This window comes from Malaclemys terrapin, chromosome 7, assembly GCF_027887155.1.
Source record: "Malaclemys terrapin pileata isolate rMalTer1 chromosome 7, rMalTer1.hap1, whole genome shotgun sequence".
Lineage (NCBI taxonomy): Eukaryota > Metazoa > Chordata > Testudines > Emydidae > Malaclemys > Malaclemys terrapin.
The window spans coordinates 33,431,251-33,446,127 of NC_071511.1; the positions used below are offsets into that span (position 1 = coordinate 33,431,251).

The following is a 14,877-nucleotide window of genomic DNA, read 5'->3' on the forward strand; positions in this document are numbered from 1 at the left end:
TTTTCCAGATCATTTATGAATATGTTGAATAGGACTGGTCCCAGTACAGACCCCTGGGGGACACCACTATTTACCTCTCTCCATTCTGAAAACTGACTATTTATTCCTATCCTTTGTTTCCTATCTTTAACCAGTTACCAATTCATGAGAGGGCCTTCCCTCTTATCCCATGACAGCTTACTTTGCTTAAGAGCCTTTCGTGAGGGACCTTGTCACAGGCTTTCTTAAAATCTAAGTACACTATATCCACTGGATCCCCTTTGTCCACATGCTTGTTGATCCCCTCAAAGAATTCTAGTAGATTGGTGAGGCATGATTTCCCTTTACAAATGTTGACTCTTCCCCAACAAATTATGTTAATCTATGTGTCTGACAGTTTTGTTCTTTACTATAGTTTCAACCAGTTTGCCTGGTACTGAAGTGAGGCTTACTGTCCTGTAATTACCAGGATCACCTCTGGAGCATTTTTAAAAACTGGCCTCACATTAGCTGTCCTCCAGTCATTTGGTACAGAAGCTGATTTAAATGATAGGTTACAGACTACTATTAGTAGTTCTGCAATTTCACATTGGAGTTCCTTCAGAACTCTTGGGTGAATACCATCTGATCCTGATGACTTATTCCTGTTTAGTTTATCAATTTGTTCCAAAACCTCCTCTAATGACATCTCAATCTGGGACAGTTCCTCAGATTTGTCACTTAAAAAGAATGGCTCAGGTTTGGGAATCTCCCTCACAACCTCAGCCATGAAGACCGATGCAAATAATTCATTTAGTTTCTTCACAATGGCCTTATCATCCTTGAGTGCTCCTTTAGCATCTCGATCGTCCAGTGGCCCCACTGGTTGATTAGTAAGCTTCCTGCTTCTGATGTACCCCTTCTGATATAATCCCGGTGTCCTAAGTCTTAGGCCTGTGCCTGAGCCACTGGTCCATGCTTCTTTCCTTAAATAAAGAGCCTGTAGTTTTCTTTCCCTGGTGCTCTTGTAAGTTATGAGCCTCAGAAATGCAGAATCATGAAAGTGAGGTGTAGGTTTCCTGCATTAATAGCTGTGTGTGCACATGTGCGTGTGTGTTCATGCTGCATGGACCTTTGCAGGTGGAGAGGTAGGGATGATGCTCTTTCATGGACTATCCAGGGCTTTAGCAAGTATCTGCAACCTATGAGGTACTGCTGTGCAGGCTAGCAGTGTCATACGGAGTTGGATGCATATAGCAGAGGGGGTGCCTCTGCAGCTAGGAAAAGTGTTCAGTAAATAGCACACTGGTTTAGGTCTGGATTCTGTTCCTGACTTAGCTGTGGATGCCATATGCGACCTTTGTGCCTTGCTTCCTCCTCTGTAAAATGGAGAGGATATCTTCTTGCCTCCCAAGGGTGGGGGAAGATCAGTTCCATTAATGGTTGAGATACTATCATGAGGAGGTCTGTAGCAATAGGCTGCTAGTGCTGTGTTCTCTCTCCTAGGGTCTACAGATCTGTGTGTCATCAGCCTGGGGATACACGTACGTTGCACTGGCTCAGCATGTGTGTGTGCTCATACCTCAAGCAGCAACTGAGCAACTGCTCAGAGCCGGCTGAGCTAGTTCCAGGGAGTCTCTGCTTTTGTGACTGAGGGCAGGTCTTCTCTATGGGGGGGGGGGGGGAGAGAGTCGATTTAAGATACGCAAATTCAACTACGCGAATAGCGTAGCTGAATTTGACGTATCGCAGCCGACTTACCCCGCTGTAGGGACGGCGGCAAAATCGACCTCTGCAGCTTCCCGTCGACGGTGCTTACTCCCACCTCCGCTGGTGGAGTAAGAGCGTCGATTTGGGGATCGATTGTCGCGTTCCAATCGATCCCCGAGAGGTCGATTTCTACCCACCGATTCAGGCGGGTAGTGTAGACCTAGCCTGAGCATCTGGGTCTGATCACTGTGGTGTCTATATGCACGTGGCCACAATTTATTACATGCCCATCCTGAGGTCTCTAATGAGAGCCAAGGAAACAGCTGCTGTCTGTCTTCCTCCTTTCTGAGCAGGGGGAGATCCCTTTCTGAGTTCCCAGCCCTTCTCCCTAAGTAAGGCCTACAAGATGTCAACAGGTCAGTGGTTGTAAAGCTGCTTCCGTACCTCTCTGCAAGGATTCACACCTGTCCACATTCCTTTCTCTGGGTCCATTGACCTCAGTAGGAATGTTGTCCCGGGATTGGAAATCTAAGAGGTTGTTGGAAGGGAAAAGAGAGGCCCAGTGGGAGTAGAGGAGGTTATGAAACTGTGGCCTCATAGAGGTAACCAGCAGAGCTTGAGCCAAGGATAGGCAGCACCGGCTCTTCCTGATGAGGTGGGGTGGGTCAGAGGAAGGTTATTATAGTTACTGAGATCACATGAACTCTGCCATAGTGTTACCCCAGCTGAGAGAACTCCTTCCTTGCACCACAGCTCACCAAACTCCAGGCCTTCAGCTCTGAAACCCTGCGTGGCCCCCCACAACTCAAACCCTACATCCTTCATGTTTAAAGGCTCAAGAACTGGCCCTTCCAGGCTGAGCCAGTTGCCAAAGGGTTAATACGGCAGATCTAGTCGAATCAAGGTGGGTGTTTTGCAACCTCCTGCTGGCTGTGGCATCTTCCCGAAGAGGGAGATTGTTTGTGACACTGGCAGAGGGGGACCTGCCATGAGAGATCTTAATCCACTTTCCATCCTGCTGCAGGGGATTATGCAGCAGCAGAGTCTGGGGTAGGAGGTAGGGGAAGAGAGGAGACTTCTACCCAATAAGCTTGGCCTGTATTTTCCTCCCCAGCTGCCTCTTGTGTGACAGAGAACTTTTGTTTGTTAATAAGGACTTTCTCCCTTTCCCAGCCCTGTGTGGATTGATGTGGATTTTCCAGTCCATCTACAGGATTATGGGCATGCAGCATTGGTCTGCAACGCCACAGGCAGTGCGTGGCTCAGTCCCTGCCCCAAGGGGTTTACAACCCTACATGTGGCGCTAGCATCAAAGGGGAACAGGAGATGTTTGTGAAGGAATAAGGTGTTGAAAGTCAATAGCAGGAGGCAGCATGGCCCTCTGGCTAGGACACAGAGAAACTGGCAACCAGGACTCCTGGCTTCTAGGCCAGGCTCTGGGTGGGGAGTGGGGTCTAGTGGGCTAGAGCAGGGGAAGCTGGGAGTTGGATTCCTGGGTTCTATCCCAGTTCTGGGAAGGGAGTAGGATCTAGTGGTCATAGGGGAAGGCTGGGAGTCAGGACTCCTTGGTTCTATTCCCAGCTCTGTCACTGACCTTGGGCAAGTTCATTCCCCTCTTGTTGTCACTGTTTCCCCTCTCACCCTGTGTCTATTTAGACTGAGCTCTTGGAGGCTTGGCCTGTAGACTGCTCCACACATACGTTTATTGTATCAGTATAATTATTTTGGTCAGGGATGGGCTTTTGTTACAGTATAGTTATACTAGGACAGCCCCCTACTGCAATGCAATTATATTGGGATAAAGGTGCTTTATCTCGTTATAGCTTATTCCCCTTGTGAGCTATCTTGGTATAAACACATTTACCCTGGCTGGCTGCATCCAAACTAGGCAGGTTGTAATGCTTTACCCAGACCAAGAGAGTTAAAGCAGGGCAACTTTTGTGTGGATGCAGGACCTTAGTGTGTGTTTGTACAGTGCCTAGCACAACTGGGCTCTGCTTTCCACTGGGGCCTGGAGATGCTAGTGAGACAAATAGCAATGGTCACTCAACTCCTCATGGATCAGAGGAACGAAGAGCCTGTCTTACAAGTGGAAACTTAAGAGTTAGTCTTGTCTAGCCTGGCAAAACAAAGGCCGAGAGGGGATCTGATTGCTCTCTCTCTCTGAATACATTGCGGGGAGGGGCCCAGGGAGGGAGAAGAGCTGCTGAAGCTCAAGGACACCATTAGCACAAGAACAAATGGAGATAAACTGGCCAGGAATCAATGTCGGCTGGAAAAGAGGTGGTTTCCAACCGGCAGAGGATTGAGGGTCTGGACAGGGTCGGCTCCAGGCACCAGCTGAGCAAGCTCGTGCTTGGGGCGGCAGATTCTACGGTGCAGCATTCCGCCCAATCCTAGGGCGGCACAGCCGCTTTTTGTTGTTGTTGTTGTTGTTTTTTGTGAGGGTTTTTTTGTTTGTCTTTTTGTTTTGTTTGCTGATCCGGCCGCCCTGTAGGGGGCGGTGGCGCGGAGGAGGGGAGCGCCCTGCTGGGAGCGGGCTGCGCACTCTGTCTGCCCCAGCCAGTGCCAGGTCTGTAGCAAGCCCGGCAGGGCAGCCCGCATTGTTCCCTCCCCACCGACTGGAGCAGTGCAGTGGTTGGGGCCACGTGGCAAGCGCCCCGCTGAAGCCCTGGCTGCCCCCCTTCTCTCTCTCCCCCCACTCCCTCCCCCCTCCCCCCCGATAGCCGGGGCACGTCTGCAGCGCAGGGAGTCCCCCTGCACCCTGGCTCCGGCTGCCCCGCAGTTTTTTTTTTTTTTTTGCTTTGCCGTTCTGGCCGCCCCGATTTTTCGGGGGGGCGGCAAAAAAGCCAGAGCCGGCCCCGGGTCTGGAACAGCTTTCTAACAGGAGGATTGGGCCAATCACTCAGTTTTAACATGGATTCTGGAACAGAGTTGCCTGCAATGGCAGGGGACTGGCCTCAGTAACCCAGGAGCTCCCTACTGTTATGTTTCTGGCATACACACAGGGAAGTTAGTCACAACCATAAATACTGTTGCTGGAACATTGCATCACACTATGCTATTTTTTTGAGTTCAGAATGATAACAGACATGATCCCAAATGCAGGGACAGAAAAAGCAGGCTGCAGCCTAATACAGAGAGGCACAACTCACCCCATCTTGCTGCAGTCTTGCTTGTATCAGAACTGACTCAGTCTGCACTAGGCCCAGATCATATGCTTTCCTACAGAGTCCCTTGTCTGGAAGCAAGACCAGGAGCCCCCCTAAAAGTTTAAAGTGATAGATCACAATTTTAACACGGTTTTCAATACACCACATCTGCTAGCCCTGTGTCCAGCAGCTCTGACTCTGGCATCTCTTTGGGCGTTTTGGCTTTGCCGCTTTTCAGAGATGAGCTGCACTTCTCCGGGGTCGGTTCCTGCTCTTGTGCTTTCCCAGAGGGGCCAATCTCTTTTTCACGGTTCCTACCATTTCAGATTTTAGAATATCTCATAATTTGCCTTGAGAGTGAGGAAGAAAGGCAGCTGAAAGGATTAGCCCTGGAAGGGATAGTGCTGGTTTCCTTTGATCTCAGTGATTCTACGCATGGCGCAAGCCAGCTCCGGTGCACGACCACTAGTGAGTAGAGTGAAACATAATGAGGATTCTGCTGTCTGTGTTGTTCCTTTGGGTTTAACACCTGCCTTGTATTTTCTTCCTACAGTTGCTGCAGCAGGGAATTTTTGCTCTAAAATCCTCAATGAGCAGATCTGGAAAGGTAAAAACAAAACAAAACCCTCAAATCTGTCTCCATAGACCCTTGGCAAATCCTGGGGAAGCTGTTCTAGTGGCTGATCCTCCTCTCTGTTAAAATATGTTCCTTCTTTGTACTCTGAGTTCTGCTGACTGCAACTCCCAGCCATTGGATCTTGTCTGGCTAAATCAAGAGCCCTCAGTGGGAATTAACCCCTTCCTTGCTGGTGAAATCATGGCTTTCCACACTCAATGGGAGCATTACAGAAGGGACAATGGGACTGCCAGACTGGATCAGACCAAGGTTCTTTTGGTTTTATGTCTCTGCGGCCCCCTACCACATGCTTCAGGGTATGGTGAGGAACCACAAAATGGGCTGTTCTGGAGTCACCTGTACATAGGGGAAAGTTTAATCACCTAGAACAGTGGTCTCCAAAGTTGGGTGCGCAAGAGGATCCTTTGGGGTGCGTGGCAGGAGGAGTGTCGCCGGAGCAGCGCCGCTTCGGCAGTTCAGGCGGGAGTCCAAGCGGCTTTTTTCTTTTTCCTTTTTTTGGCTTGGGGCAGCAAAAATGGTAGAGCCAACCCTGCGGCATGGCAGGGGTTGCGTGCTCAAAATTTTTTTATTGATGGGGGTGCGCGATCAAAAAAGTTTGGAGACCACTGACCTAGAACACTGGTTCTCAACTGCTCAGGGCCCATTTGTAAAACTTTGAGGCCTGTCATGACCCCCCCCATGCCCCCCCAAGATGCCCTCACTGGCAACTGGGCAGGAGGGGCAGTGAGCTGAGACACACCCCCCCCCAAAAAACAAATACTGCCTCGCCACAGCCCATGAGGGAAAGAGGGTATGGGGAATTTGGGGGCCTGGAGGTGAAATGGGGAAGCCTAAGGGTGTAGTGAGGAAGAAGTTGGGGTTTTTGGGGAGCATGGGCATAGAATACAAGGGTAAAGGGATAGGGAATTTGGTGACAGAAGGGGCTGGGGGTGCATTGGGGGAAGATCTGGGGGCCTGGAGTCCAGAATGAGTGATATGACAGATGAGGATTTGCCCTGCTGTGCGAAAGAGGTACATCAGAGGCTCTGAGTTGAGGGGCAGAACAGGGAGTAAGAAAGATGGGGTGTAGCCCGAATGCAGGGTGGGAGTTCATAGTGGGGCTGGTGCTTACCAGAGAACAGGACATCAGCCACTCCCTCCCAGCTTCTGACGCACAGGGCTGGCTGGACTTGGCTTCCTCCTCTGGGCTTTGTAACCTCCAGGGTCACAGCGCTGCTCAGGTTTGGCCTGCCCCCCCATCTGGCTGGCTCAAATTTGTGTGAATGGCATTGCAATCTAGCACCTGGGATCGCAGCACAACTCACTTAAATTTGGCCCGGCCAGTTGGCCCCCCCATCATCATGACGGAGGAGTGGCTGGGCCAACCTGAGCGGCGTGATGATCCTGTGCATCAATTCGCAATGCCCAGCTTGAGGAGCTGAGCCCAGCTAGCCCCGCAACTCTTTGATGTATTCTGGTGACCCAATTTTGTGTCGTGACCCATGGATTGAGAAACCCTGCTTTAGAGTTTGGCTTGTGCCCGGAAGCTAAAGTGTCTCTATTCCCAATTTATTGTGAGATCTTGATGTTCATAGGGCACAAGATTGGGCATCAGGACACCTGGGTTCTATTACCAACCTGCGGTGTGACCCTGGGCAAGTCTGTTCCCTCTCTGTGTCCCCACCCACCATGTGTCAAGTTAGCTTGTAAGCTTTTCCAGGCAAGGACTATCTGCCCCTGTGTGTCTGTGGCACTCCCAGTACAATCGGGCTCCACTGGGCTAGGTGCTGCACAGACACCTAGTGAGAGACAGGCCCTGTCCCAAAGAGCTCATAGGCTGAACAGACACAGGGTGTGAGGGGAAACAGAAGCACTGAGGGGGCAAGGACTTGCCCAAGGTCACACAGGAAGACAGTGACAGCTGGGAATAGAACCCAGGCGTCTTGGCTCGTGCCCTGCTCACTAAAGCACCACTCTGCCTCTATGGGAGTCAGTGCTTTTAATTGGTTTCGGTAGCATGAAGTTTCAGATTGAACTAGTTCGTTCTGGCACATGTGACCCAGAATCTCTCCCTTGTGCAGCAATGGACGGGATGCTGGCTGAGTTCTCTGTGCCCTGGACCAGGCCTTGGCCGGCAGGTGGATGTAGCCACGAACCCCTGGATTCTACCGCATTCCAGCTGGCCTTCGAGGTTTGACTTTCCTGCTCACTTGGTCATACTTCTCAAAGTCACTTCCAAGTATCACGTGGCATCCAACTTGAGGCCTGACCTTGCCAGGTGCTGAGCGCCTCCTGGGAGATGCCGAATACCCTTGGCTTGACTCTAGTGGAAGCTGATAGCATGCCACACCCTGCAGGATTGGACCCCCAGAGATTAAAGACAAGCCAAGTATTTGTATTAAGGTAACACCTACAGACCCCAACCAAGATCGAGGTCCCCATCAGGCTGGGCACCACACACACAGACCCCAACAATCTCAGTTGAGATTATCTTCAGGGCCCGGAGTAATGGGCCGCCGATCTCAGTTGGGCCCTCAAAGTGTTACCATAGTACAAATAACATCTTTCCTGAAGCAAATAATCACTTTCTAGCAGAGGTAATCTCAGGCTGATGACTGTGTGTGACAATGGAGCTAGGATGGGGACTGGGACCCCCACAATACACCCCACAACCAAACTCTCCAAAGTCGCAAGGCGCCGGAGTGCAGCTGTTCTGGAATCTAGGCCATTTATTTAGGTCCCTAAATATAAATAGAGCGGACTGATTTCTTGTGGCATTTGGCGCTTGCAGCCCCTGCTGTCATTGGTGGGAGTTGTGGGTGCACACAAATCAGGCCATGAGTACCCGACTTCAGGCACCCATCTGAGAGCACTGACCCATATGTATGTGACTCTTTCTAGCACAGCCTCGGCTGCTCTTGAAGACACCGAATTCAAGACTAAGGGCCAGATTCTAGTTCCTGATCCAGCCTCTTTATACCATTTAGGTGGACGGATTCTGGCCATAACTCTGTCAGCATAAACCAAGCCATCAACATGCCAGCCAACCCTGGCATCGGGGGCAGGCTAGAGACACCATGGATCTGATTGGCAGTATGCTGACACGCCACTGGCATATGTTAGATCTATCTGTCTCTTGGTGGCTCTAACTGATGCTGGGGCTGGGCTGGCTCTGGATCATGGAGCTGATTATGGTTCCCTGACTCAGTGCCGGCCTGGTTCCACAGAGTTCAGACACAGGGAGAATTGAGCCCTATTATTAGTTAGGAAGTTTATTTTGCCCGCCAATGATGATGTCTCTCTTATTTCGGTTCTCCCATGAGGTGATCCCGTTTCTGTCCCTAGCGGTTTTGCAGCGACCTTGCAAGCAGCAGTCAAAGCCATGGCTGTATTTTAGGGCATGGAAAATCAGCTTCTTTATTTTATTCTCAGCTCCATGAAAGGCCTGGGGTTCTGATGATGGACTGTCTGGCAGTAAAACAGTTCATACACAAGATCAGCTTGGTGCACCCAAAGGTAACGCCACCTGGTTTGCAATGACACTAAGGCCCCTTTGCGCTGCCCTGGGGGGAAATATTCCCCTGAAAGTCTCCTCTGAGCAAAGGGCTCCCCTGACTGGCATGAGGGCTCACCTTCAGCCCAACCTCCCGGAGTAGTGGGGATGTGGCTGGACCACATTGTACAATGGGTATTCCAGGAAGCAGAGCAGCCCTGGGGTTATTCTTAACTTCCGGGGGCCGGGTTGCACAGCCCCAGAGTACAAGTAGCACAGCTGGGATTTAAAGCTCCCTTTTCCCCGCCCAACAATCAGGGCCTGTTTTAATTACTTCTTGCAGCATACATGTAATCCCTGGGCCAATTTACATTCCCTGGCACAGCTCCATCAGCTCCCACACAGTTACTCCCACAGAACTTGCCCCAGTGCCTATCTATTGGGCAACACCCCTTTGGCTTTGTCATTTCAGCTGGTTTAATTGTTGTTCATTACTCTGTCGGGATGAATCCTCCTACAAGCTCTTGTATTATAGCCCATCATTATCCCCTTCCATGGTGTTACCTTTTCCCAGACAACAGTACCCCAGCTTATCCACTGGGTCTCTGCGCTAGACTCCTCTCTTTTGCACAGGTGTCTACGCCAGTTTTTGTGACTGGCACCGCCCTGACTTGGGTTCTCCTTCCCTCAAACACAGATCTTTTGCCCTTCCCTAGATGGGCTGGCAGCAGCAGGAATTGAATCCTGTACTTTGTGATTTGCAAGCAGGAACTGAACCACTGCTTCTTGAGCTGAAGGATCCAGTTCCTAGTGCCAAAAGGCTGTAGCAGACTCATAAACCTCTCTACGAGGCCTGGCTGCAAGAAGGCAACGGGAAGTGGGGGATACGCGATAGGCTGCCTGGCCCTGCTTGGAGCTGGTCTAAGACATGCAGGGTTCCACATGCCCACACAGGGCAGCAAGTGTGCCTAAGGAATGCTTTTGCTCCCCTGTGTAGGCAACTCATATTGCTGAAGCCCACACAGCTAGGGAGCGCCCAACCTTGTCTATGCTTAGCATGTCAGTCAGGTGAGTGGGCAGAGCAATAGGCAGCACAACAGGGGTCCTAATCTCAGTCAGAGTCTGTGTGGTGCCCAGCACGATGGTGGCCCTGATCTCAGTTGCAGTCTGTGCAGAGGCCAACCCGGAGTGGGTCCCAGTCTCGGCTGGGATCTGTGTAGTGCCCAGCATGAGGTCCTGACTCTCCTGATACCTTGTTGATTTGCAGATCAGATTCCATTACTGTGTGAATGTGAATGGCGCTGTGTCTGCGGAGACGTACTGGTGAGTAAGCGAGTGATTGGAATGCCCGTGTGACAGGTCGCGTATCTACGAGATGGGGCTACCTGGGCACTTCACACAGGCCAGCACTCGTAGGAACATCGGCGTTGCCAGACTGGATCAGACCTTAGGTCCATCTGGCCTACTATCCTAGCTCTAACAGTGCCCAACACCCAATGCTTCCGAGGAAAATCTATCTATAGCGACTGCGTGTGGGCAGGACAAGCAAGGCAATGTTTGGAGGAAGATGCAAGAACACCACAGTAAGCACATGTGAGAAAATCTGCCCCCAAACAGCTGGGCCATGTCTACACTACAGGGACTATAATGGTATAACTACATCACTATAGCTATGCTGGCATAGCCCCGTAGTGTAGACAAAGCCTACACCCATGGAAGGGTTTTCCATTGCTATAGGAACATCACCTCCCAGAGCAATGGTAGCTAGGTGATGTAGCTATGTTGACCTACATTTTAAGTATAAGCTAGGCCTAGTCTCACCCTGATCTCTAATAGTTAGAGATTGGCTTAAGCCCTGAGCGAGGAGGTTTAAGTATCCCTGCCAAAATTATTGTCCTTCTTCAAGTCTTTGTCCATGTGTATCCTGCTCATGGTGCATATGTGTCTCACCTGCATGAATGCACCATGAGTGGGGTCCACATGGACTAAGGATCTGGGAAAACGACAGTTTTGTAATGCAAGCAAACATTCTTTCTCACTTACAATGCGTACTTGGTATATTCTTGATATCATTATAAGCATCTAATCCCTGTTTGATTTGTGCTCAGTTCTTAGCTGCAACACCACCCCGTGGCAGTAAATCCCATAGGCTGATCACACGTTGTGTGAAAAAGGATTTCCTTTTATTGGTTTTGAATCTCCCACCTTTCACTCTCACCAAATGTCCCCTTGTCCCTGCATCAGGAGACAGAGAGAACAGAAGCTCCTATTCTCCCTTTTCTAGACCAGCCATTATAATAGAATTGTCTCATCTTTGTCTCCTTTCTAAGATAAGGATCGGAGGAGCTGAGTGAGTTGCCTTATTTTAAAATGGTTTGGTGATACTTAAAAGTGATGCTTACTGGGTTGAAATCCTGTCTTGTTAATTTCTGCTCTCTAGTGGAGAGAAGAGAGAGAGTACATGTGTACTGAATGGAATAAAGCTCCTTACTGACCAGAGACACTATATAAGGTAAGAGATGACTTGATCACAGCCATAAGTACCACCCTGGGGAGATGATTTCTGATAGCAGACCTCACAGACAAAGGCAGAACAAGTTCCTATGGTTGGAAGCTGAAGCTGGATAAATTCAGATTAGAAATGAATGCACATTTTTAACAGTGAGGGGAATTAACCATTGGGACTGACCTAGGGACTGAGTGGATTCTTCATCAAGACTGGACATCTTTCTAAAAGCTCTGCTGTAGCTCAGCCACCAGACCTGGGCTGGATGCATAAATCACTGGGTGGGTTTCTGTTACCCGGGACATGCAGGAGGCACTATCAGAACAGTCCCTTCTGGCCTTCAAACCTCTGAGTCTTTCAAATTGTGCAAGTGCTGTGTTACGTCGATTGACATACTAGTTATTGGCTGGACTCTGCCTCAATCTTGATTCGGGGCTCTCAGTACTGCCATGATATCAATAATGGGTAAATGATAATATCTCTAGTGTCGTCATCCTACTAGTTCTACCTTTGTCCAGAGAGTCTTCCTGGAAAAACAGGTTAGACAGTTATTATTACAGTAGCACTTAGAGGTCCCAGCCGAGTGGGAGACGCCCATCATGCTGGGTGCTGTACAGATCCTTACTGAGATTGGGGCCCCTGTCATGCCTGGCACTGCACATGCACATAGAGCTCACAGTATGTGAGAAGAAGCAGAGGGCAGAGATGGGAAGGGACTTGCCCATGGTCATACAGCAGGCAGTGCCTGAGCTAGAAATAGACCCCAGGTGTGCTGAGTCTCAGTTCAGTGTCCTCACCACTAGACCACACTGCCTCAGATGAGACCTGAATTTCTAATGTGAAGATACAGACAAGCAAGAAGTATTATTCCTTCTGGATTTAGACTGTGAACTCTTTGGGGCATGGACCATCTCTCTTGTGTGTTTATACAGCACCTAGCACAACGCTGTCCTGGTCCATGATGGGGGTTCCTAGGTGCTATAGTAATACAAATTAATAATAAATAATAATAATAATAAAGTATACCTTAGAGAGAAGCAAAGCCTCCAGAAAGGGAACAAAGCTGTGCTCTTTTCCACTGGCCTCTGTCTGGGTGCACAGTGGAGGGGAGCTGCTGTTACCATACAGATGGCCTTGCTGTGTGGTGAATTCTCCATCGCTTGGAGTCTTTAAATCCATAGTGGGCATCTCTGTATATGATACTCTGTAGCTCTGCTGCAAGTGATGGCCCATGGGATGCAGGGGATCAGCCTTGATTATTGAATGGGCCCCCTCTTGCCTTTAAAATCAATGAGTTTCCACCATGGGCAGAATTTGGCAAAGAGAGGGTTAAATTAACAAGTAAACCAGCAACACCACAGGGCATGAGCCTGAGCCCTGGCTGGAAGTTAGAGAGCTGGGTGCTTTAATCCCCTAAGCACAAAACCTCATAGACGCCCAGGTTACCTCACTGAAAAAGTACTGGGTTCGAAAGCACTGGGAACAGAGGAATGTTAGTCGTTTTTTGAGTGATTGCTCATGTGCATTATGCTCAAGGTACACGTGCGTCCTGAGCAAAGTGGCTGGAAATTTTTTCCTTCGGTGGTACCCGTTAGCACCCTCTGCAGCCACATACTTATAGCACTAGTATAAAGCACCCAGATGATCCCATGTCCCCTCAGTTCCTTCTTACTGCCCGTGACGGTTTCTGGAACTGCTATCCTTGCTTTGGCAAGCTCTCTCAGTGGTCTTCTTTTCTTGTATCTGTACATAGTTGTAGTCAGTTTTAGTGAAGTTCTGTAACTTTGTGTCTTAGCAGAGTTTTTGTCTGTTCCCCAGTGTCGTGGCATGCCTTTAAGCCCTGCGTCTCCTGTAAAAAGGCTATGCCCCTTAGTGACATGCACTCAAGCTGCCTGAAGTGCCTGGGAGAAGCTCACTTTGGGGACTGTTGCCAGATCTGCAGAGACTTTAAGCCTTGCACAAAGAAGGACCAGGAGGCCAAACTGAAGTTTTTGTTCATGGAGGCAGCGCTGAGACCTCCATCTGAGCCAGACTAGTCAGACTCAGCACTGAGTGCCTCGGTGTAGGTAAGGAGTGCTCCTCCTACCGTACTAGAGTCCGAGCTCCGATCACCATCCCCAGTGCCTAGGAAAAGGCACAAGAAACAGTCAGCCGAGAAGGAACAATCCCCGTCGCCAAAGATGGCCAGACATGGGGATCAGAGTAGAGTGGAACCTAACCAGGGCACTCTTCTGTCTTGGTACCGCAGAAGTCGGCACCGTTAATTCCAGCACTACACAGGCACCATTGAGTCCGGTACCGGATGAGCCATCTACATCTGCAGCACAGCGCGGTACCAACGCTATCTCGGTACCAATCACGCTGGAGGCATTGGCCGCTGCCAGAGACCTTCTCTCGCTGTCAGTACCAGTATCACCAACAGTACAAGAGTTGGTGTTATCAGTGCCAGCAGTCAGAAAGGAAGCCATTGGTTCCGGTCATTGTTTGGGTCCATGCCTTTGGGTGCCATCAAAAGGGAAGCTGGCTGTGCTTGCTTCAGTGTGGACATCTCCACCTCAACAGCAGTCTCTGCCACTATGGTCACTGGACAAATATTCATCACCACCATGGTCACTGGACAAAGATTCATCGTCATTTGTGTCAGAGGTGGAGTCTCATTCCTCCTGTCCGAGGAGTTCCGCTACTCCCCCAGGCATTTCTACCCTTCCATGGACATGAGCAGAGGAGTAACATCTAGTGCATAACCAAGAGGTCGCTGGGGACCTACACCAGTCCTGTGGCCCTTTTGGAACATGTGGGGGTTTCCCCCAGTTTCCAGGGCTCCTATTCAGTGGCCTTGGAAAGGGGGGTGGCATCATCCCATCAGCCAGCACCCAGCCTGGACTCTGGAACTGAGCCCAGTCTTGTACTACAAGACCCGGCACAGCAAGATTCTACAGAGGCAGAAAGGGAGGAATAGCTTCCACAGCCAATGCTGGCCTCCACCTCCTCCCCTGATGAGGCAGTCTCAGGAGGGGGTGTCACCTCTACCTCCCCCTGATGACTATAAAGCTCATCAAAAGTTGCTAAAGAGGGTGGCCTTAAATCTGGGCATACATGTGGAGGTAGTGAAAGTGTCCTCACATAGCCTACTTGATATTTTAGCTGCTGTGGGCCCTTCAAAAGCAGGGCCGGCTCCAGGGTTTTGGCCACCCCAAGCAGCCAAAAAAAAAAAAAAAAAAAAAAAAAGCCGCGATCGCGATCTGCGGCAACAATTCGGTGAGAGGTCCTTGGCTCCCAGTGGGAGTGAGGGACCGTCCGCTGAATTGCTGCCGAATAGCTGGACATGCCACCCCTCTCCGGAGTGGCTGCCCTAAGCACCTGCTTGCCAGGCTGGTGCCTGGAGCTGGCCCTGTTCAAAAGTAGCCTTGCCTCTCAACGAGGCCATTATGGACCCTGTGAA

The 14,877-nt window shown here is 50.2% G+C and overlaps 1 protein-coding gene across 1 annotated transcript in view; it reads left to right on the top strand.

The window, feature by feature from the left end:
* C7H11orf80 (chromosome 7 C11orf80 homolog) overlaps positions 1-14,877 on the top strand; it is a 61,041-nt gene that overhangs the window by 1,965 nt on the left and 44,199 nt on the right. Inside the window, exons 2-7 of the mRNA XM_054033426.1 lie at positions 5,147-5,288; positions 5,374-5,427; positions 7,518-7,627; positions 8,869-8,952; positions 10,197-10,252; positions 11,370-11,441. Coding sequence (XP_053889401.1) covers positions 5,147-5,288; positions 5,374-5,427; positions 7,518-7,627; positions 8,869-8,952; positions 10,197-10,252; positions 11,370-11,441 — 518 coding nt within the window. The remainder of the gene's footprint in view (positions 1-5,146; positions 5,289-5,373; positions 5,428-7,517; positions 7,628-8,868; positions 8,953-10,196; positions 10,253-11,369; positions 11,442-14,877) is intronic.